General features: G+C 36.3%; 2 protein-coding genes across 2 annotated transcripts; one reads left to right on the top strand and one right to left on the bottom strand.

Moving 5' to 3' along the window:
* Positions 1 to 760: 760 nt before the first annotated feature.
* ube2l3b (ubiquitin-conjugating enzyme E2L 3b) lies at positions 761 to 9309 on the bottom strand. Its single transcript, XM_073861006.1, has 4 exons — positions 9164 to 9309; positions 6237 to 6332; positions 5464 to 5648; positions 761 to 1918 (listed from the first exon to the last, which is right to left on the bottom strand). The coding sequence occupies exons 1-4, from the start codon at positions 9188 to 9190 to the stop codon at positions 1762 to 1764; spliced, it is 465 nt and encodes a 154-aa protein (XP_073717107.1). The 5' UTR covers positions 9191 to 9309; the 3' UTR covers positions 761 to 1761.
* A 7137-nt stretch (positions 9310 to 16446) lies between these two features.
* Positions 16447 to 17954, top strand: ccl19a.2 (chemokine (C-C motif) ligand 19a, tandem duplicate 2). Its single transcript, XM_055198486.2, has 4 exons — positions 16447 to 16694; positions 16993 to 17113; positions 17207 to 17320; positions 17539 to 17954. Exons 1-3 carry the CDS (start codon positions 16601 to 16603, stop codon positions 17313 to 17315), a joined length of 324 nt encoding a protein of 107 aa, XP_055054461.1. The 5' UTR covers positions 16447 to 16600; the 3' UTR covers positions 17316 to 17320; positions 17539 to 17954.
* The last annotated feature ends 3488 nt before the right edge of the window (positions 17955 to 21442 follow it).

The raw sequence follows: 21442 nt of genomic DNA, 5'->3' as shown, positions 1-21442 counted from the left end.
CATTGAAGCAACTGCCATGTGATTGGCTGATTAGATAATAGCATTAATGAGAAATTGCACAGGTGTTCCTAATAATCCTTTAGGTGAGTGTATATACTTTATCAATTCTATTTAGAACCAATTTGTCTAGGAAAAAATGAAATATTTGGATTAACAAAGCCCCTAAATTGTAATTAAAGCAACATTTTATTTCTTTTAAAAAAGTCTTCAAAGAAAATATCTTTAAAGTATATATCTAGTTTATTAATGCTAACATCTTCATGTTAAACAATCACTAAACTGTAAAGTTTAGTTTTAGTTTCATTCTAAAGTTTTGTTTACATCATACAACCAGTGCCATTTCAGCTGGGAAATCCCAGAAGAATAGTTTGATTGGTTAACTGGTTTTATTAAGAAATCTCAGACCAATCAGAATTCTCAAAAAAAAAAAAAAAAGGAGCTGGCCAGTGCTTGGAGTATATAACAGTATTCCCTGGATTTTGTCTTCCTTTTTTATTTAGGTACATAAAATGTGGAGCATTCGTGAAGTCAAAATAAAGGATAGACACTGTGAAGACTAAAGAGGTGGCGCATTTGAGGCGTATTCAAGAAACTAAATCCATTACTTAAATATCTCGAACTAGAAAAAGCCAGAATAGACTATTGTCTAGTTCACAATTGAAGGAACGGTGTGAAACCATTATAGCATTAACTGGGATGAAATAAAAAAAAAAAAACACATGTTTTAAGCAAAATATAGAGAATATTCTAGAAAACCCACTGTCAACTACTGTGTTTATTCAGTTTCAGGAGGAAAGGTGGAATAATATTTCTCAGTAGCGTACATTTCTGTAAATCTAGGGGCCATTTTCACGTTTAAACCAAAATAGTCAGCAATATACAAGAATTTCCTATGAAACATGTTAAAAGAGAGATGTTTAAAATAAGTGATCATCATGGAAAATTATGGTCACTCACACTTTTACTTTGTGAAACATAGTATTTCATAGCAATATTGGCCTCTAAGACGCCGCTGTTATTGACTTTACAGTGGTTTCGCCGATTCCAGGCTCGGTAAATGGATGAACGTCGTCTGCTCCCCAGACATAACGTGCCACCCAACAAGTGCAGTGAAAGTAAAAAGGTTATGTGAAATATTAGCTGCTGTCGCTGCAATCCTCCCTTCCTTCTCCTTTTTTTGGAAAATTAAAGAGCACGTAGCATGAGAAGGGAACCAAATAATAATAACAATAATAACAATATACATGATAATTACAATCGATTCAGATTTTTGAGTGAACGGTCACTTCCAAAAGTAATTGAAAGTTTGGTGGTGTAATGCAACGATTCATTTACTCATTACAAAAAGGGTCAGACAGCAATCGTTACCGAAGCTCCGTATACAATTTCACACTTTCCAACTGCCTCGTCTGTCTTAAGTTATCCTCTAACCAATTTTAAATGTTTTCAAACTTCAAAAGAAAACAAAACATAGTAGAAAGTTAGTAAGAGCCTCAAGCTAACCAGGAAACCAGGATGAAACCAGGATGCCAGGTCAGATGTCCTCACGACGTCCTGCTCGTAGACGGAGGCCGCAGCTGTGCTGTACTTCTCCAGCTCGACTAGAGTGACGCGTGTAAAGGAGAGGAGAAGGAGAGAAAGAGGGAGCGGGGTAGAGGTTGGGTTGTTGAGTAGAAGGTAGTAGAGCGAGGGAAGGAGATCAGAGGGAGAGGAGGCGGGGTTTGGGTTCTGGAGGTGGGGCTACACACTTGTCTGGTATTGTTAGTCCACTGGCCGCTTTTCTCCGTGTTTCTTTGTAAACTCTTCTGCGTTCTTAAAGAATTTTTTACGGTCTTTTGAGTATTCTTCTGCTAGGTCGGCCCTCAGAGGGTGTTCTGGCTGTGGATCGTTCACCAAGGCAATGAGCGACTGAATTACTGTAAAAGCAAAAAAGAAAATAACACAATGTTACTGGACGTTATCACGGGGCAAGTAACTATAGGTGTGGTTTGTTGTAACTGCTTTATTATCCAGGCAAAACGTTTCGCAAAAAATAATTTTTTAGCTTATCTAATTTTAAAACAACACAGATTGCTTTGATATATCGCTGTAAAATCTATAGACACTCGTAGCTTTTGAAATATGGCTTACATACAAATAGTTCTTCCGATTGCATGTACTCAAAACTTTGGTGATATTTTCTTAATTAAAAAACACTATCGCAAGCAACTGTGTTTCAAATGACTGATGTCTTACAATAAATGACTTACGATAAGTCGTTAAAAAATTTGCGGCGATGAATGTTGGTAGGTTTAAGTCTATTGCACAGTCCCTCCAGAAAAACGCGATTGTGCAATCGCGCGATATATTGCATAATCAGCCAAAGTCCGCATATTTATGCGGGGCAGCATTTTTTCCAAATACGATGCACTTTCGCCGCATTAATTACATTTTCCACGCACAAAATATGCGGGGCTTGCATGATTTCATAATCTCCGCATTTTCGTAGCAAAAAGTCACATATATATTAGCAGAAAGTTGAAAAATGTTGCATTTACTTCCCAAAAGCGCAGCCGTGTCCTCTATTGTCATGGGAACGTTATGAAGTGACGTGATTATGTGACGTGAGTGAACATCATTGCAGCTTTTGCAAGTTTCCGCAGTTTTTGCAAGTTCCATCGCATAAATTGCATAAATATCCCGCATATTCCATCGCATTTTTTAAGAAAATGTGCCGCAAAATCGAGGATTTTTGCCCGCAACAATCACAAAAAAACTCCGCGTTTTTCTGGAAGGACTGATAGCAGTCACCCCAATTAGCCATTATTTTTAAAGGAATATTCCACTTTCATTAAAAATCCTGATAATATATCCCCATGTTATCCAAGTTGTTTATGTCTTTCTTTGTTAAGAAATTACGTTTTATAAGGAAAACGTTACAGGATTTTCTCAATTTAATGGACTTTTATTGGAACTCAACAATTTACAACAAGTTTCAATGCAGTTTCAAATGGCTCTAAATGATCCCATAAGGGTCTTATCAAGCCAAACAATAGTCATTTTCGGCAAATAAAAAAAATCAATTTTAAACCACAACTTCTTGTCTTGCACTAACCGTGTGAAGTGCCAGCGCAACCTTACGTATTGCGTAATTACGTCAAAAGGTCACAAGAAACATGTGGGAAATGCACACTTGCGGACCATTTTAAAAAATGAACTGACACAAAGACATTAACTCTTTCCATGCCAGCGTTTTCAAAAAAGTTGCCAGCTAGCGCCAGAATTTTTTTTATGATTTTCACAAAAGTTTAATGCCTTCCAGAAAGAACAGACCCTCTTGCTTTAAAAAAAAAAAACCATTTCATTCTACCTTTATTTGTTGTCTTTTTATCACCTCTCAAATGGATAGGTTTCTTCAAAAAAACAAATTTTAAGCAAAAAGCTGAGATAATTGCATTTTTGTGACGGACTTTTGATACGAGATCAGATTCAGAGCGATCCTAAAAACATACACCGAGTTTAAACTGTTTGCCCTAAGAGAATACTTCCAGGGTTTTATAAGTTGGTTAAGAGCCTGGTGGATAATAGCGGAAATAAATATTGCCAGAAAAACTAGTCATTGGCAGGGAAGCGTTTTCTCTTAATTGATGCATTGACTCGTCAATGGCGGGGAAAGAGTTAATTAGTATCCTCCACATACAGCAACGTCAGAATGGTCCTCTTTCTCCACACTTGTAAACAATGGAGTGGTAGTTTTACATATGTCATGCGTGACTTTGCAACATGATTACGGAATACGTAAGGTCATGCTTGGCGTGTCACATGGCTTGTGCAAGACAAGTTGATGTGGTTTAAAAGTTCATATTTTGTCGCTTAGAGCCCTTTGAAGCTGCGTTGAAACTGCAATTTTTAGACTGCATTGAAACTGTAAACTGTTGCGGTCCAATAAAGTCTATTAAATTGAGAAAAATCCTTGAATGTTTTCCTCAAAAAACTAAATTTCTTCTTGACTAAACAAAGAAAGAGGGGTGATGAAATTATCGGGATGTTATTTTTATGAAAGTGGAATATTACTTTAATAGGAAACGCAGGCGTGTTATCCAAGAATTAATGGCAAGGAAAGACCCTATAGTTGGGAGGGGCCGTGTATAAGGTTTTTTGGAAGGTTTACAATACACAATTTCAAGAATGATAATATGACTCATGCACGTCAGGTGACCTGTAAAAAACATTTTCCGTTGCAGTTTTGCAATATAGTCTGTAAGTTCATCTCACATCAGCATAAAAACTTCTCTGCAATATTTGGACTGTAAAAAAATTATTTGTTGGTTCAATTTAATTAGTAGTAAGTTACATGGATGCCTCAAAAGTTTGAGTTGATTTAAAAATATTATTTTAATAATTTTTTAAGGCAACCAGGTAACTTGTTTAAGTTAAACCAATAGTTTTTATAGTGTGGAAGCTATTGTGAAATTGACTTGTTCCATTGGGAGTATTTTCAATTTCGCAATTTGAAAGGTAATGGAAATGCAACTGATATTACTTAAAATACATTTATGGATAAAAGTAGGCCTAATGCAAATATCTAAACTACCTGCAACAGTAGCTGTTTGGTTTTTGTGACTTTATATTTATTGTACATTTGTTTTTCTTGCCAAGCCGGTCGAGTCACTCAAATTCAGCAGGTAAGTGCAAAATATGAGAAACCCTTTTCACGCTTGTGTTCAGAAGGTAAATACCAAACGTGTTTATTTCTGTAAACCGTACAACACAATTGTGATCTACATTACTAAAAATGTATAGTCTAAAGAGCTCTGTATTAGAGCTGCACGATTCTGTATAAAATGAGAATCATGATTCTTTTGCTTAAAAAAAAGATCACCATTCTCTCACGATTCTCAAGAACTTTGTTAATTTTAAAGACGTACAACCCCTGAACATTAGTTTAACATAAGTTTTTACAGGTGCAAATTAATTATAATTCTGAAAGTTTCAGAAGTGTAGATAATCTTTAAATTCAGTTAATATTAATTGTAGAGTGATTATGTATTCATTTTATATTTAAAGAAAAAAATTAAAATATACATTTTAAGTAGCCTAAATAAAAAACGAATACGTTTTGGTGCAAATTGCTGTCACATGGATTGACATTACTTTATGGTAATGAGCTATGATGCAGTTCGGTGGTATCCAATCGCAAGGCGGAAACCTCGGCTTGAGAGGATTCCAGAGAATGCATTTGAGCGTCAGAGCGTTTTTTTTACGCTCTCGCTGGCGGCGTGAACGTCATCCATCGGGTGAATAAATCTACACGCTTAATCTTCATCACAATATCACAAATCTATACATTTGCTCGATTTCTACCAAACAAAATGAAGACAAGTGTCATTTCTCTTGGTCTTTAAGCATTAAGATCTAATTGAGCCATAACCGTCCTCAGGTAAAGGATTGAAGAATATTGTAACAACTGCAGTAAAGTTTACTTGGTCAGTTTTGGTGGCTGGTTTCCAGTTCTCTGCACTAATAACAGGCAGACAGACCTGTCCCTTCTCATCAATGTTGGGGTGATAGATCTTCGTTTTAAACGTAATCTTGGGTGGTTTGAAAGGGTATTCTGCAGGGAAGATGATCTCGATCCGGAACGCCCCTTTGTCATATGGAGGGTTGTCCTGTGAGAGAAAAGGTAAATATGTATTGTAAGCACAATTCAGTCCATACTGTCTGACTGCCATGTGTACATAATTACAACTATAATTTGAAGTTAATATCATCAATATGTACAAATAGGATATGTTTGATAATATTATGAAATAGAGAGGTTGCACTAGAGCTGGGCGATATTGACCGAAATTCACAACTATGTAATTTTGGGATGGATGATGATGTACAATTGTTTACATGCCAAGTCAAAGCCTTGTGAGATGTCACAATCACTTTTTTTTTTTTAGAACAGAGTATGATGAAAATAAAATTTCAAGACAGGATTTTCCTTCCCATTTGAAAATACACAGCTTTACAATATGCAAGCTGATTGGAAAGCTTACATCTGACCTCGGTGTAGATTTCTGACAAAGCTTCTTTTGCAAATGTCATATCAGACCATACCAATATAGACGGTATTGTCTCATGCAGGGAAAAAAATACTGATATATTACTAAAACTCAAAATAGCCCAGCACTAGGACGCACTATGCATGCGTTTGTATAAGTTATGCACATGCTGATAACCTGTGAATATGATATATTTCAAACACTTACTGGAACAATGAGGCCCTGCCATGTCAATATGTTTGATTCATCGACTTGTATGTTACGGAAGTTTTTCATCCCAGATTTGCGGATTTCTTCAAGCTCCTGAAAACAAAGGTTTGTTAACAATGATATTACATTTCAATTGTCACAATTATACACATGAAACACTATATGGGTGATTCTCACGAAATTAGACTTATGAGGTGTCATGAAATATTTTGATAAAAACGTAAATGCAAAGTATGAGTATCAAAATAAGAAACATACAGTTACAAACATCTCTTCATGTACTATTTTGCACATGATTTTAAATGACATCATACAAACCAATTTTGTTGTTTTTTCCACATTTAAGGGGAAAATAAATTTTCATTACCGCAACGTGCACATGACTGGATTTGGGTTCTTTGACATGGAAATATTTATAATTAAAAAATCTAAAATAAAAATTTTTAAATGTTATACTACAAACATTTACAGTAAAGAAACGTGGTATTTTGTGATCCTTGGTAAATGTAGAGACAATAATAAGGAATATTAATGTGTCCAAGACCAATTTTCTCATCCTCCGCAACGATTTTCAATCATTGTTTAAGCCCTCAAGGAACTAACATTTTCAAAAAAATGTTTTAATGGATATAATTGACTGTGACACTCAAGATGGCTACCAGGTAAGCAGTTCTTATTTATTCTCCGCAGATAAAAGTTGAAATTTTGTTTGTCATAGTATCTAGACAACTTTTTAGTTCTCATTACCGAAGCATATTTAATTATAATATCATGTTGCGGTAATGATAATTTTGATAACAATAATCTAAAAATTTAAATAATTCTATAGGAAATATTTTTTAAATCCTCTAAAAATAATGGTTATAGTAAGTTCAGACCTTAATCTTATACGTGCAAAACAAATTGGCTTAAGAGGCTTTTTAAAAATTCTGATGCTGGACACAGATTTCGTGAGAATCACCCATATAAGCGTACTACTTATATAGAAATGTAGTTTTAACCATTTTTAATGTACAAGTAACTTTTTAAATCACTAATTTTCCTTCACACAGAGATTATAAAAAATACATGGATAACGTCTCCTGGGATTTGCCCCAGGACTGCTTGATTTTGGTTCATCGCACTTCTAGTGACTTTCTGGAATCTGGGCGTTCACACACATCCCGTAAAAATATGACATCACGTGACATCATTGCATGATATGTATGATCATTTCCGCATCATCTGCTTATGACCTGCGATTTCTCCTTCTCCCAAGAGCTCTGCTTAATCTCAGTTTGCAAACATTTTTCTATTGTGAATACTAATCTGGATTTAAAACTTCCGGAACAACAACACGTGCGTCATCACTACAAACACACACCTTACGGCATTGTTTCTGCCTTTTGTTGACCCAGGGCACGTTCTGGGACTGATCCCAACAATCTATGGCAATTTTCTGGGATCAATGCGATGTGTGAAAGGGGTTCACGAAAAGTGAATACCGTTTATATGGATATCAAACAAGACTTTTCATGAGTCTATAAGCCGGTCAAGAAGCAAACCCTAAAGTAAAACCTGAGCTTGGCTGTGACACAATCAGTCCGCGAAGTTAGTTATTTACAGTCAGCAGCTGACGAAGGACTTAACTGACCTAAAGCCACACCTTAACCATGCAAAGTGACATACAACACCATATCCATCCAGACACTACTGTTGTCCAATAGCTGTTTTTTAACATCTGTATAGCTCAACTGGTAGAGGTTAAGTTGGGCCCACAAAATGTATGGGTTTGACTAATAGGAGACACATACAAATAAAATGTATACCTTAAATACATTGTAAGTGATGCATAAATGTTAATATACGAACCCTAAGCAGTACCAAATAAAATTATTATGTTAAAAAAGCAGCATCATGTAAACATAAACATGCACCACCATATACACCCATTGTTGTTTTCTAACAAAAATCTTGTATAATTTTTTACGATTGCAAATAATTTTCCTCAACTACTGACAGCTGATTGACATTTAGGGCCGTTGTTATCTAACAAGGAAGTGAATTCAACATTACTGCATGATATTGCCATACTCGGCATAATCCAATAACCTGTACATAAACGTACTAAAACATCAAATAAACCACAATTTACGGTCAAAAATGGGCGTTTACATACATCTACGTTGTTAATTTGCATGTACGCAAGTGAATGAAGTGATTTAGGACGGAAGTTTGTAAAGCGAAAGCTTGTCGATAAGTCACTTACGGTTTCGATTTTTTACTTTAGGGCGTAACTTTAGAAGTGACCTGAAACTCACGACACAATTTTTATTAAATACTAGTCATTGGTTATTTTGGGCATTTAATGCTAAACAGGGTAAATATTTAAGTTTCTATTAATCAGACACAGTTTGACCCCTTGTGTCCTTTCTAAAGCCATTCAGTTTATAACGTTTAGTTTATTAGATCCATTAGGTCCCTTTCGCAGCCGATAAAGTTCAAATATTTCATTCAAGATGAATTCGGATCCGCGTGAACACAACCGAGCCCAGTTTGACAAATCCAATTTCAGCGAACACTTCTGCCCTCTCCTCATACATTATATTTCCGCCATTTACTCGCTGTCAATGAATGAAACGGCTTATTAATACACCCAAGTCCACTCAAACTTGACACGTGTCTCTCTGTCTCGCCGATTTTGACATAAACCCGGTTCTACCGTCCCGAGGCCTCCGCCGGCGCTTTTCCTCCTTCGTGTTTGGAAACGCGTAGCGAGCCGAGTCATCGGGCGCGAGAAGCGCTCGCTTCAACGCCGATTAAGCCCTAACAAACGACCAAATCGCTGGTTTGGCGAGTTAAACTCGTGTTTAAACCAACACCGCGTCGTCACGTGTAATTATTGTGAATGGGAGGTGTAAAAAGTGCCCGGTTTGGACGTCTACCTTGTGTAGTCTCCTGCTCGCCGCCATCTTGAATCTTTCAACTAAGACCAGAATGCACCGCGGCGCGGATCTCGGCGGCTCGTGCGATGGAATCACGAGCTCATGCGCTGCCTTTGCGCTTTGGCTGATCTGGGATCAGTTGGATGTAGCGCTCTGAACCGCGATAACTTTATAAAATGATCCCAGATCAGCACCAGTGGGTACTTTCCATTACACAACGGAACAAAATGCCATTTATTTAACTTACTGTGATTTTGGAATCTATTCTTCCATTTAAATCGAGTGTTTATTTAGCCACCCTTTATTTTTGCTAACCATCAAAATATACGAAATATAAGAAATTATTGTGCGTCGTTGTTATAGTAAAGTTCAACATGTAGGTGTGCCGAAAAACAAGCAAAAATGTCCTTGATAAGGAAGTGAGCTTTTGTAGTGAAAGAGAGTATCCGGTGAAGGGCCATAAGATGGCGCTGTAGAGTTATTAAAGTCATATTGCATCCGTGTTTTGTATGTGATGTCAATGAAATAATTTTCATATTTTTTTTGTCTATGAACAATTACGTTTCAGAATAATGGAGACAGTTGTAAATGAAAAATACTATAAAATAGCTTGACAATGGATTTAACAATGATATTTTCAATTGCCAAAGGACAGAAAAAAATCGGATTAATTTTCCGATCCATTTTATTATATGAAATTGTTTAAACGTTTATTTAATACAGTATTTAATACAATACAGTGAACTCTTAAATATAAAAGTTCCTTAACGTTTTTTTTGTTATCCACAGAATCTAAAAAGTTTTTTGCCATCCACTGAACCTTTTTGTTGCCACTTAATTGAGTTTTTTGTTTTGACACTAGAGGGCCTATTCTAATATATTTAAGTTTGTGTTAATCAGCCACAGATAGCCAACAATGGATGGTCTTTTTTGACCTGGCAAATCGATTGTGCTGATATTAAGAATATTATATTTTTGTCGTTGTTAACAGAAGGCTAAAGTTTTGTGAAGTATTTTTATTTGTCTTATTTAAGTTTATGTGCCATGATGATAATAAACAGATTGGCATATTCTTTCTTTCTTTATGCCATTCCAGCATCTATGGCTATATTCATGGCAAGAACTGGTTAATTCAAACACAAGTTAATCCAGACACAGTTTGGGGAAGGGGACATCTCATGAAAATCTGACTTTTTCCATGTTTAAGTGCTATAATTGAGTCCCCAGTGCTTCTATCAACCTAGAAAATGTAAAAAAGGACAACCCAGTCACTTAATTTGGCAAACTATTCTCTGCAAGCATGTAAAAAATAGGTCACTGAAATTTGTCTCCCATTGTGATGTCAGAAGGGGGATAATACCACCCCTTAATCTGCACTATCTAACCATGATACTGCCATTTAGTGCAGAGATCAGCTCATTTGCATAAAAAAATGGACAGATCCAGAAACGGCACATTTTTGCTCACACCTACAAAGGCAATTTCAACATGCTATATTAAATTATATGGTATTTTGAGCTAAAACTTCATTCTTCATATGTACTCTGGGGACACCAAAAATGTATTTGACCTCTTAAAAAAAGTCATGTGAAATGTCCCCTTCAATGCAAATAGGCCACAGGCCCTTACAGCCTGTAATATTCACACAGAAACCACATGAATTTCATAATAGACAACATCACCACGTGTGGACAACACCTCACCGCATATTTCTCATGATCACATGAGATTAACAAGAATTTGAAAGCCACTTGTTTCATGTGTAATGCAGTTGTTTAAAGGGACATTCCACTTTTTTGAAATTATGCTCATTTTCCAGCTCCCCTAGAGTTAAACAGCTGATCTCCAGGTCTGGCACGAGCACTTTTAGCATTAGCACAATCCATTGAATCTGATTAGACCATTAGCATCGCGCTAAAAAATAACCAAAGAGTTTCAATATTTTTCCTATTTAAAACTTGACTCTTTTGTAGGTACATTCTGTAGGTAGCGCGATGCTAATGGTCTAATCAGATTCAATGGATTGTGCTAAGCTATGCTAAAATTGCTAGCGCCAGACCCGGAGATCAGCTGAATGGATTCCAAAACTGTAAGATTCAAATGTTTAACTCTAGGGGAGCTGGAAAATGAGCATATTTTAAAAACAAGTGGAATGTGGTTCCCAACCTTTTTCACTATAAGGCCCCCTAGTTGCCACAACATTAATTGAAGGGCCCCCACTAACTCAATTTTTCACATAAAATTAAATAAAACTTGAAATGACTAGACAGATGTATATTCACTACTAAAATGTCAAAAAAATAAAAAAAATCTTGATTTTTGCTTGTTTTAACTTATTTTGTCCAATTTGTAAACATTTTAAGTCATCTTGAGGCCCCCATGGAAATCTGCTGAGGCTCAACTGTTGGCCCCGACCCCTGGTTGGGAAACACTGATTTAAAGGAATAGTATACTCATTTTCAATATTAAAATATGTTATTACCTTGACTGGGAATTGTTGATGCATCCCTCTGTCGTCTGTGTGCGTGCACGTGGGCGCTGGCGCGCGCTGCGACGCTTCGATAGCGTTTGGCTTGGCCCCATTCATTCAATGCTACCATTTAGAGATAAAGTTAGAAGTGACCAAACACATCAACGTTTTTCCTATTTAAGACGAGTAGTTATACGAGCAAGTTTGGTGGTACAGAATGGAACGTGGCGCTTTTCTGGGCGGATTTGAAAGAGGAGCTATATTTTATGGCGTAATAGCACTTTTGGGAGTACTTCGACTTGGCGCAGTAACACCCTCCCTCTCCCATTATGAGAGGGAGAAGGAGAGCGGACTTTTCAGGCGAGTCGACGTAAAAGTGCTATTGCGCCATAAAATGTGGTTCCTCTTTTGGATCCGCTTGGAGGAGCGCTGCGTTTTGTTTTGTACCACCAAGCTTGCTCGTGTGGCTGCTCGTCTTAGGTGGGAAAAACGTTGATGTGTTTGGTAACTTTGTCTCTAAATGGTACCATTGAATGAATGGGGCTGGGCTGGGTGCTGTCGGGGCGTCGCAGCGCGCTCCAGCGCTTGCGTGCATGCACACAGATGATGGAGGGATGTATCAACAATTCTTAGTTGGGGTAGTAACATATTTTGGTGTTGAAAATGAGTATACTATTCCTTTAAGGGTGTCAGGGGTTTTGCAGGAGATGAACCCAAGCACAGACACAGATGAACAATGAAGGACTTTATTAAAAAAACTGAAAAATAAAACCCACGAGGTGGCAAAACAAAATTATATACACAGGACTTACAAACACTGAATAAACACAAGACTAGGCTACACTTCACGGATAAACCAATAACACTAAACTTAAACTTCACAAGCAACAGCACAAAACAGACCCGTACAAGTTGACACTGATAAATCACGAGTAAGGAATCGAGAAAAAGTGACGAGACCCCGGAAATGCGTGGTCAGAATAAACCAATACTAAAACCACGCATCTCCCACATGAAACTTTGTACTGTCATAACCCTGCCATGCTGAACTAGATCTAAATACAAAACAAGGATCTTGCAGGAAAGGGGTCTTTATTTTGACCAATTTGTGTATAAAATTTGGGTTTTATGTAAACATGTCTTCCTTTTTCATTTTAGTCATTGTGAAAAGTACTGTAAATATGGTTATCTTTCATGTCATGCAGGCTTGTATTTGTGTGTGTGTGCACATATTTGTTCGTGCATTTGCGGTGTTATGGTTTTGCTTGATTTATTAAAAACTTTTTCTTTTGTTACAGAAGCCTATTCTGTATCGATAACGTGCTTCCCAGACAAAGACAGATAAAGAGGCTGGCACACACGCTTTCATGGTTCCTGTAAAACCTCATGACAGAAACGACTTGATCAGACTTGTTTCCCCTCTAGCATTTTCAGGTAAGGTAGACCGTTGGCTACAGAAAGAAACTGTTTTAAAACTTCAGAAATTTGATATAAAATCTTAATTCATGATTGATGTTAATTACATTATCAGATATAAATTATGCATTTCACATTTTATAGTGAGAAACTTGATGCAATATCCAAACAGGTATGTGATTGCAAAAAAAACGTAAGTAATGTGCCACTAAAATATCAGATTTAACCTTAATTTCTTATTTGCTCACATGCAGTTATGACCTGCTGTCGTTTTGATTTTGTATTTAGTTCAATGTTTTGGAGCATTGGTAAAGCAAAGTAGGTCAGAGGCCTTTTGTGCTTTTTGCATGAATCCATAAGCCTTGAATTCAATAGAAGACAATAGTGCTTCCTGACATCTTAATTTTATCTTTGTATCTTAATAATGACTAACGAACATTATTAACATATCAGGAAGCATTAATAAATCAATTTCTACTATTGAATTCAAGGCTTACAAGTTCATGCAAAAAGCATATAGGCATCTTTGCTTTACTTTGCCAATGCAATGTATTATTAACTTATTTTGTGGCATTTTTTTTAAAAAGGTGGAGGGTCTAATAATTTAGTAAACAAAAAATCCTACAAACTTCTGCAATATCATTCATATAGTTTTGTATCAGCGATAGTGATACCATCTTTCTAATTACAGGCAGAGAACCAACTTTTTATTGCATTGACTTAATTTCAGTTTTACTTTGATAATGTTACTGAATAGCTCCATACATTCAGTTTTGTAGGAGGAGGACTGTATGACAGTCTCTCTGGACAAACGTCTATATCAAAAGCATTGTAGGATTTGTTTTATTGTATGATTTGTGGGTGGTCAGTGCATTGCATTTTTTTTGCATGTCATTTTACGGGAAGTTTTTCCTCTTACCTAAATACTGAACAGTATCCAAACTAAACTTCCTGTTGTGTTCTACTGAGAAACCATATGGGGGACTTTCCTGCTGTTTTCATATTTAGCAGTTATCAGTCTAGTCAGTTGTGGGATGGCGTTCCAAGCATGATTGTTTACTGTTATTAAATGGTGGTGAAGCATGCATTATCACATAGTTGATGAGATCAAAAGAAAAAACCTATAAAATGCCCCTTTGTCCTCTTTGGATTAGAAGACAAAAGCAGATTTACAGTATGTAGGTGGAGTGTAACATACGTTGTGAATCTTGAACTTGGCACACCTTTTGCCTATTTCAAGATTGTTTTCGGATCTCAGAGTTTTTGCATACCCGATAACATGATTGCTGATAAGAAATCAAAACATCTTGAATATTTGGAAAAGATTCAATATGTCAACTATACAGAAATAAAGACCTGCAGTCTTATGCATTTATGAAAGAATATATTCGCACACTAAAATTCATACAGCTTATGTTTCATGAACACTGAGCATGTGCATTTATGGTTTTGCACACCACCCTTTCGTTCAAGACTTACAGATGTTTTAAAAAGATTGCCAAACATATAAAAAATATTTCAAGTTGTTGAATATGTCTGAAGAATAAAAAGAACCTAGACTGTTTCTCTTGGCAGGTAAAATAAATCTGACAAGTAAAGCATGAAATTATAAAGAACACTCTAAAAAAAATGCTTGAGTGTTTTAAACTGCTTGGTTGTTTCAACCCAACTGCTGAGTTAGCCATAAGTTGAAACAACCCAGCAGTTGGGTTAATGCCAGTGTTCGAATTATCAATGATTATGGGGGCCACCTATAGCCAAAAAAACCTGCAGCATTCGCGAATAAAAATTGATTTTAAAGTTCAGTTCAGGTTGGTTTCTAATTGTTTCATGGACATTTCCCCTGACATACTTGACAATGGTGATGCTCTTGCTAGAACACAGATAACACACCCTTGTATCTGTGCCAAAGCCATTCAAACAAATCATTATTGTCATAATGGCATGTTATGATCACTTCAAACGGCTTGTATACGGTTTTTACGGGAAGGTTTTGAAAGACCTGAATTCTGTGTATTATATTTCTGTCTCCACTCAAGAAATCCGAGCCAAATGTTAAGCGGTGTTGACCGTTTTAACTTCATTGTGAAGGTCAGTTGCTTTTGGAGCAATCTCAAACGATCATGTTGAGCACAAACACTTTCATACAAGCTTGAATACAAGCCAAAGAAGAACAAGCCGATGTTATGCAATCCATGATCATTTCTCACTCAATTTGTTATGCTGATAGTAATTCGTAATGAAAATTATTACAACATGAGCATTTTATCTAAACTGTCGGTGCAGCGGGTGCACACTGTCAAGTTAACACATTTTGAATGCACTTTACCCAAAGAGACATATCAACTAATATAGCATGTAGCTAGCGAAACAAAGATCATGGGTTTAATTCCCAGGAATGCACATATACATACTGCACAAATGCATAGCATAAATTAACTCACTTTTTGTCAAAATTGCACAATTGCAACAGTTGCAAGCAATTTACAATGCAAGACTAGGTTAGGTTAGTCCCTGTGTATTTTAGTGGTCATAAACACTTTCTTGAATAAATGAGTGAGAAAAAAACTTAAAACAACATGATCTCACAAAATATTTTGCTAATTTATCCGTCATTGTCACAGATCTCCCCATTTTTCCGTGGCCGTACCACGGACTTTCTTTGCAGTGTCATTGTCACGGATTGGTTACTTAACAGTTTTTTCCTATTTTCAAACCATTGTCGCTTCGGTTTAGGGTTAAATTTGGTGTTTCCATTAGGATGTCATTGGTTTAGATTATTTTTTTATATTTTCAGATTTTTAACCATTGTCGCCTGGCATATAGGGTTAGAGTTGGGTTTGGGTAGGGATGTCATTTTATGTAAATCTAACCCTAAACCGAAGTGACACTGGTAAGAAAATAGGACAAAACAGTTGAGTAACCAATCCGTGACAATGACACGGAAAAGAAAGTCCGTGGTGCGGCCATGGAAAAATGCGGAGATCTGTAACAATAACACGGATAAATCAGCAAAATATTCCGTGACTATACCACGGAAATTCGTACAAAAAAAATTAACTGTAAAACAACATGTTGCCAGAATATAATTTTTCCCGAAATTAATTAGGAAAACACAATTCAATTGTTTAAGAGCACAAGTGTGCAAGTGCAAATATTTCTTGTAGGAATTTAATGAGAAATGTTAAAGTTTCTTATTTCTTAATGCAGACTTTGGAAAACAAATCTGTGCACAGTGCAAAGCATTGTTAAGATCTTTTCCGAGAACACACGTGTGAGATTAAAGGGTCTTTTCTGCCTGATTTCAAATAGAACTTGTTTGTGTGTTTCTTACAAACTGTTTAATTTATGGTCAGGTCATGCCTTTGGCAACAGATTCTGGATGGGAATAGAATAAAAAAACTGTTGGGAAGGATGTGGATACGGTAAGCATAAACGAAACTGATGCATTTACAGGATAAGGTGGAGCAAGAAGTGAAAGTGAAAGTTAGATTTTTTTGTGTATAAATACCTGCACCCTGACACCTGCGAATCACACCTGTGCACCTTTGATGCTCAGACTGCAACCAAGCATAAAGGCAAGAATGCATACTTCAGCATTAACTCTCATCGTCCTCACCGCAGTCCTCTGGGGAAACACAGAAGGTAAGAGGAACTCTTTCTTTAATAAAGGAGTCTTATGTGCAGCATTCAAATCGAAACTTAATTTTTAATGGGTTACAGCTTAAGTTTTATCAACGTGTGGTCATTGACATGGTACTTCTTGGCATTTGTTTGCTGCCTTGGCCTTCTTAAATATGTAATGACTCTGGAACCTTTTGCATTTCCAGTAAGTTAAAAAAGAGACGTCCAGGCCAAGTTCTGTTCTTGCACGGTGTCCAGAAAATGATAAAGGGGGGATTTCCAGTACCAAGCCTTGCTAATGTCAACTATTCTTTCTCAGCATTTTCAGATGCAGCTGTGGACTGCTGTCTGACAACTAAGGATACGCGTATCCCACTCCAAATACTTGCAGCCTACACTCATCAGACCACAGACAGCGGTTGCCCAATCCCAGCCACTGTGTATGTTTAATATTAGTTGACTGATCTCGCATGAGTGTAATATTAATGCATATTTCCTCATTAAAAGGATCTTTTTTATGTTTCTTTTTATAGATTCGTCACAAAGAAGGGCAAGAAACTGTGTGCACCTCCAGAAGAGGGACATGGGTGGATTGGCAAGATTATCTCACACCTTGACAAAAAGAAAAAAGCACATCAGTAATGGAGGTAAAAAAAAACATGCATGCATCCTTTAAACACACAATACAAAAAATCCCTTTCACCGCATGTCCGTTTTCATCTTAACTCAGACTCCTAGTTCTGCTCTCAGTGATATTTCACTCGAAAAGCTATAAACACTTAGCAGAAGTTGGAGTTTTTCTTCCTTGAAATTTTTTCCTTCCCCTGCTAGTGAAAACTAATGGTTTCTTTTTCCTGCTTTACAGACAGGAATTGACCACGATGACCTGCTAGATGAACTATTGAACAGACAGACAACTACCGAAATGAGACAGATGGTCCTTCATCTTCATATTATCATAATGATTAAAGCATTAAAATGTGATTTTATTCATGCATACTTTTATGCAATTCATCATTTTCAGACGCATGATATTCAAATGATGTGCATTGAATAAATTATGCATTTCAAACATGCATTTCAAATCTGATGTCACTTAATGTAAATCTATATTTTTGTATCGTACTGTCTTACTGTAATAGGTGTGTGCCTTACACATTTGCATTGGTTATAAGCTATCTGTATGTTTAGAAATTAAGCTTTTGTAAATGTATGTTGAATGGGTCGTGTTACTGTAAACCTTTCTTTAGATTGTATTTTTAATAAAACAATTTGAGCAAATCTCTAATTTACCTCTCTCTCTTTTTAAAACATAACCTCTATGTGCAGAATAAATTGAGTTGATAATTATTCTCAATTTGTCTCAATATTTCATATCCTGTAAACCTTCATGTTAAACTTTCAGCAAACTCAAAATTCACAATGTAGTTTCCATGGACATAAACACTGTCAGAAAAAATGGTCCAAAAGTGGTGCCAAGGTGTAACTGACGCATTAGATATTAAAAAGGCAATAGCCTACACTTTAAAAGGTCTTAATATTTACCACCTACACTCTAAAAACAAACGGTGCTATATAGCACCAAAAGTGGTTCTTCCTCGTAATCATAGAAAAACCGTTTTTAGTGCCATATAGCACCGGTGAAGCACCTGTGTAGAACCATATAGTGCTATGTAGAACCAAATGTGGTGCTATAGTGGTGCTATATGGCACCTATATGGTTCTACACAGGTGCTTCACCGGTGCTATATGGCACTAAAAACAGTTCATCTATATGGTTACGATTCAAATCAACAGTTTTGGTGCTATATAGCATCGTTTGTGTTTTTAGAGTGTAGGTACAGATATATACTGTACATCTGGTATCATAATGTATACCTTTGAGGTACTAATATAAACTCTTTGATACCAATAAATACCCTGAGGTACTAATATGCCCTCTTTGGTACCATTGTGCACTTTGAGGTACTAATAGGAACTCTTTGGTATACCTTGAAGTACTAATATGCACTCTTATGCACTTTGAGGTACTAATATGCACTCTTTGGTATGATTATGCACTTTGAGGTACTAATATGCACTCTTTGGTACGATTTTGCACTTTGAGGTACTAATATGCACTCTTTGGTACCATTATGCACTTTGAGGTATACTAATATGCACTCTTTGGTACCATTATGCACTTTTAGGTACTATTATGAACTCTTTGGTATAATTTGAAGTACTAATATGCACTCTTTGGCACCATTATGCACTTCGAGGTACTAATATGCACTTTTTGGTATACCTTAAAGTACTAATATGCACTCTTTGGTACCATTATGTACTTTGAGGTACTAATATGAACTCTTTGGTATACCTTAAAGTACTAATATGCACTCTTTGGTACCATTGTGTACTTTGAGGTACTACAGTTTTTTACGATTGTTTACACACTAAAATGTAAATTTCCACACAGTTTGCAAAATTCTACTCCAATAAGCAAAACACCCCCACAGATTTGCACAACATTACACACAATGTTTGCTTCACCCTTTTTGCAAAACATTACACACAGTGATTTGTAAAACTCCACACACATTTTCACACCTTATACACAGGATTGTAAGGTTACTTCCTTGTCATTACAAAGCCCATGATTGCCAATTACAACACCAATGAATGAATTGGATAGTCACATCCACCAAGTGTGAAAGCACATATGTGCAAATTTGAAAACGCAGCACTCAGTTGTGCTATAAAAGGAAACTTTAATAAAAATGGAAAGACTAGAAGAAGAAGAAAAAGAAGAAAAGAAAGAAATGTAATTGGACACAGGGCAATCACCAATGTGCCAGGGCAGCGAGGGGGTAACATCACACGTATGAATCACACATACGCATTTTTGTTAAATGATCGTAAGATCAAATGTAGGATGGTTTTTACGCAGCATTTTATAAATGAGGCCCCAGATGCGGTACATTGTCATTTGGAACATCGGGCTGCTCTGGTCCATAATTGGTTCCATGAGCACCCTGAATTTGAAGTCTTATATCTTCCCCCATACTCCCCCTTCCTGAATCCAATAAAAGAGTTTTTTTCAGCATGGCGTGGAAGGTATATGACCTGTGGCCCTATTACTGTGTGCCCTTCATTCAGGCCATGGAGGAGGCCTGTGATCATATAGAAGCAGCTTTTGTGCAGGGGTGGATTCGTCACATGAGGCGAGTGTTCCAACGGTGCCTTCCCATTAAAGACATAGCCTGTGATGTGGATGAAATCTTATGGCCTGATGCAGCCAGACTGAGAGATGATGAGTAGTTACAGTATACTTGTTGCTTTTACAGTAGTTTTTCTTCATAGTCAAAGTGTATGTACTTCATGCATTATTTTTTATTTCTCTATAGATGTTATTTGTTTCAATGATTACTGTTGGTTGATTACTGATTATGGTAAGAAATACTGTAAGTATTGAAATAATTACTTGAAATAATCAATCTGCAGCATCAGTGTTGTGCAGTGCTTGGTAAGTTTATAGTAAGCATATTTGGTACTTTCTCCCCATATCTCAAACTAATCATGAAGATTGTTTTCGGTTTGTCACAATTTTTTAAAATCTAAATGATCCCTTACATAACAATGTCTGGACAAAAATTTAGCACATGCTATTTCCTAAAATTATTTTTTTTACAAATGTGTTTTTTATTTATCACAGCAGTGTGAAACTGGCTGCAATAGTGTCTGATCATTGAGGACTGTGTTGGTTAAATGAAAACTAATAGCATTTTCACAAATATGTGTTTATGTTTTGACTGAAATGTGTCATTTTGCAAACAATCTAGGAATTATGCAAATTGAGTGTGGTGTTTGGATAACTGTGATTATATTTTGAAAAAAAGAACCCGGTTTTCAAAATTGCGTGTAAACAATTGAAAAAAACTGTAATATGAACTCTTTGGTATACCTTGAAGTACTAATATAAACTCTTTGGTACCAAAAAGTATCTTGTACTAATATGAACTCTTTGGTACCAATAAATACCTTGAGGTACTAATATGCACTCTTTGGTACCATTATGCACTTTGAGGTACAAAGATGCACTCTTTGGTACCATTATGCACTTTGAGGTACTAACATGCACTATTTGGTACCATTATGTACTTTAAGGTACTAATATGCAATATGGACCTTGTTGTCTTAATATGCACTCTTTGGTAGCATTATGCACCTTGAGGTCTTAGTATGAACTCTTTGGTACCATTATGTACCTTGAGGTACTAATATGAACTCTTTGGTATACCTTGAAGTACTAATATGCACTCTTTGGTCCCATTATGCACTTTGAGGTACTAATATGCAATCTTTGGTACCAATAAGTACCTTGAGGTACTAATATAAACTCTTTGGTACCAATAAATACCTTGAGGTACTAATATGCACTCTTTGGTACCATTATGCACTTTGAGGTACTAAGATGCACTCTTGGGTACCATTATGCACTTTGAGGTACTAACATGCACTATTTGGTACCATTATGTACTTTAAGGTACTAATATGCACTCTTCAATATGGACCTTGGTGTCTTAATATGCACTCTTTGGTAGCATTATGCACCTTGAGGTACTAATATGAACTCTTTGGTATACCTTGAAGTACTAATATGCAATCTTTGGTCCCATTATGCACTTTGAGGTACTAATATGCAATCTTTGGTACCAATAAGTACCTTGAGGTACTAATATGAACTCTTTGGTACCATTATGCACCTTGAGGTCTTAATATGTACTCTT

Source organism: Misgurnus anguillicaudatus, chromosome 22 (genome assembly GCF_027580225.2).
Source record: "Misgurnus anguillicaudatus chromosome 22, ASM2758022v2, whole genome shotgun sequence".
Classification (NCBI taxonomy): Eukaryota; Metazoa; Chordata; class Actinopteri; order Cypriniformes; family Cobitidae; genus Misgurnus; species Misgurnus anguillicaudatus.
This window is presented reverse-complemented; position numbering and strand designations above follow the sequence as displayed.

Coding starts and splice junctions, on each gene's coding strand:
- ube2l3b (XM_073861006.1), bottom strand. CDS start 9,190: ATGGCGGCGAGCAGGAGACTACACAAG. Junction 5,649..6,236: donor GGCAGGGCCTCATTGTTCCA/GTAAGTGTTTGA, acceptor TTTCTCTCACAG/GACAACCCTCCATATGACAA. Junction 1,919..5,463: donor CCAGCCACCAAAACTGACCA/AGTAAACTTTAC, acceptor TTTTGCTTTTAC/AGTAATTCAGTCGCTCATTG.
- ccl19a.2 (XM_055198486.2), top strand. CDS start 16,601: ATGCTCAGACTGCAACCAAGCATAAAGGCAAGAATGCATACTTCAGCA. Junction 16,695..16,992: donor CCTCTGGGGAAACACAGAAG/GTAAGAGGAACT, acceptor ATTCTTTCTCAG/CATTTTCAGATGCAGCTGTG. Junction 17,114..17,206: donor TGCCCAATCCCAGCCACTGT/GTATGTTTAATA, acceptor TTCTTTTTATAG/ATTCGTCACAAAGAAGGGCA.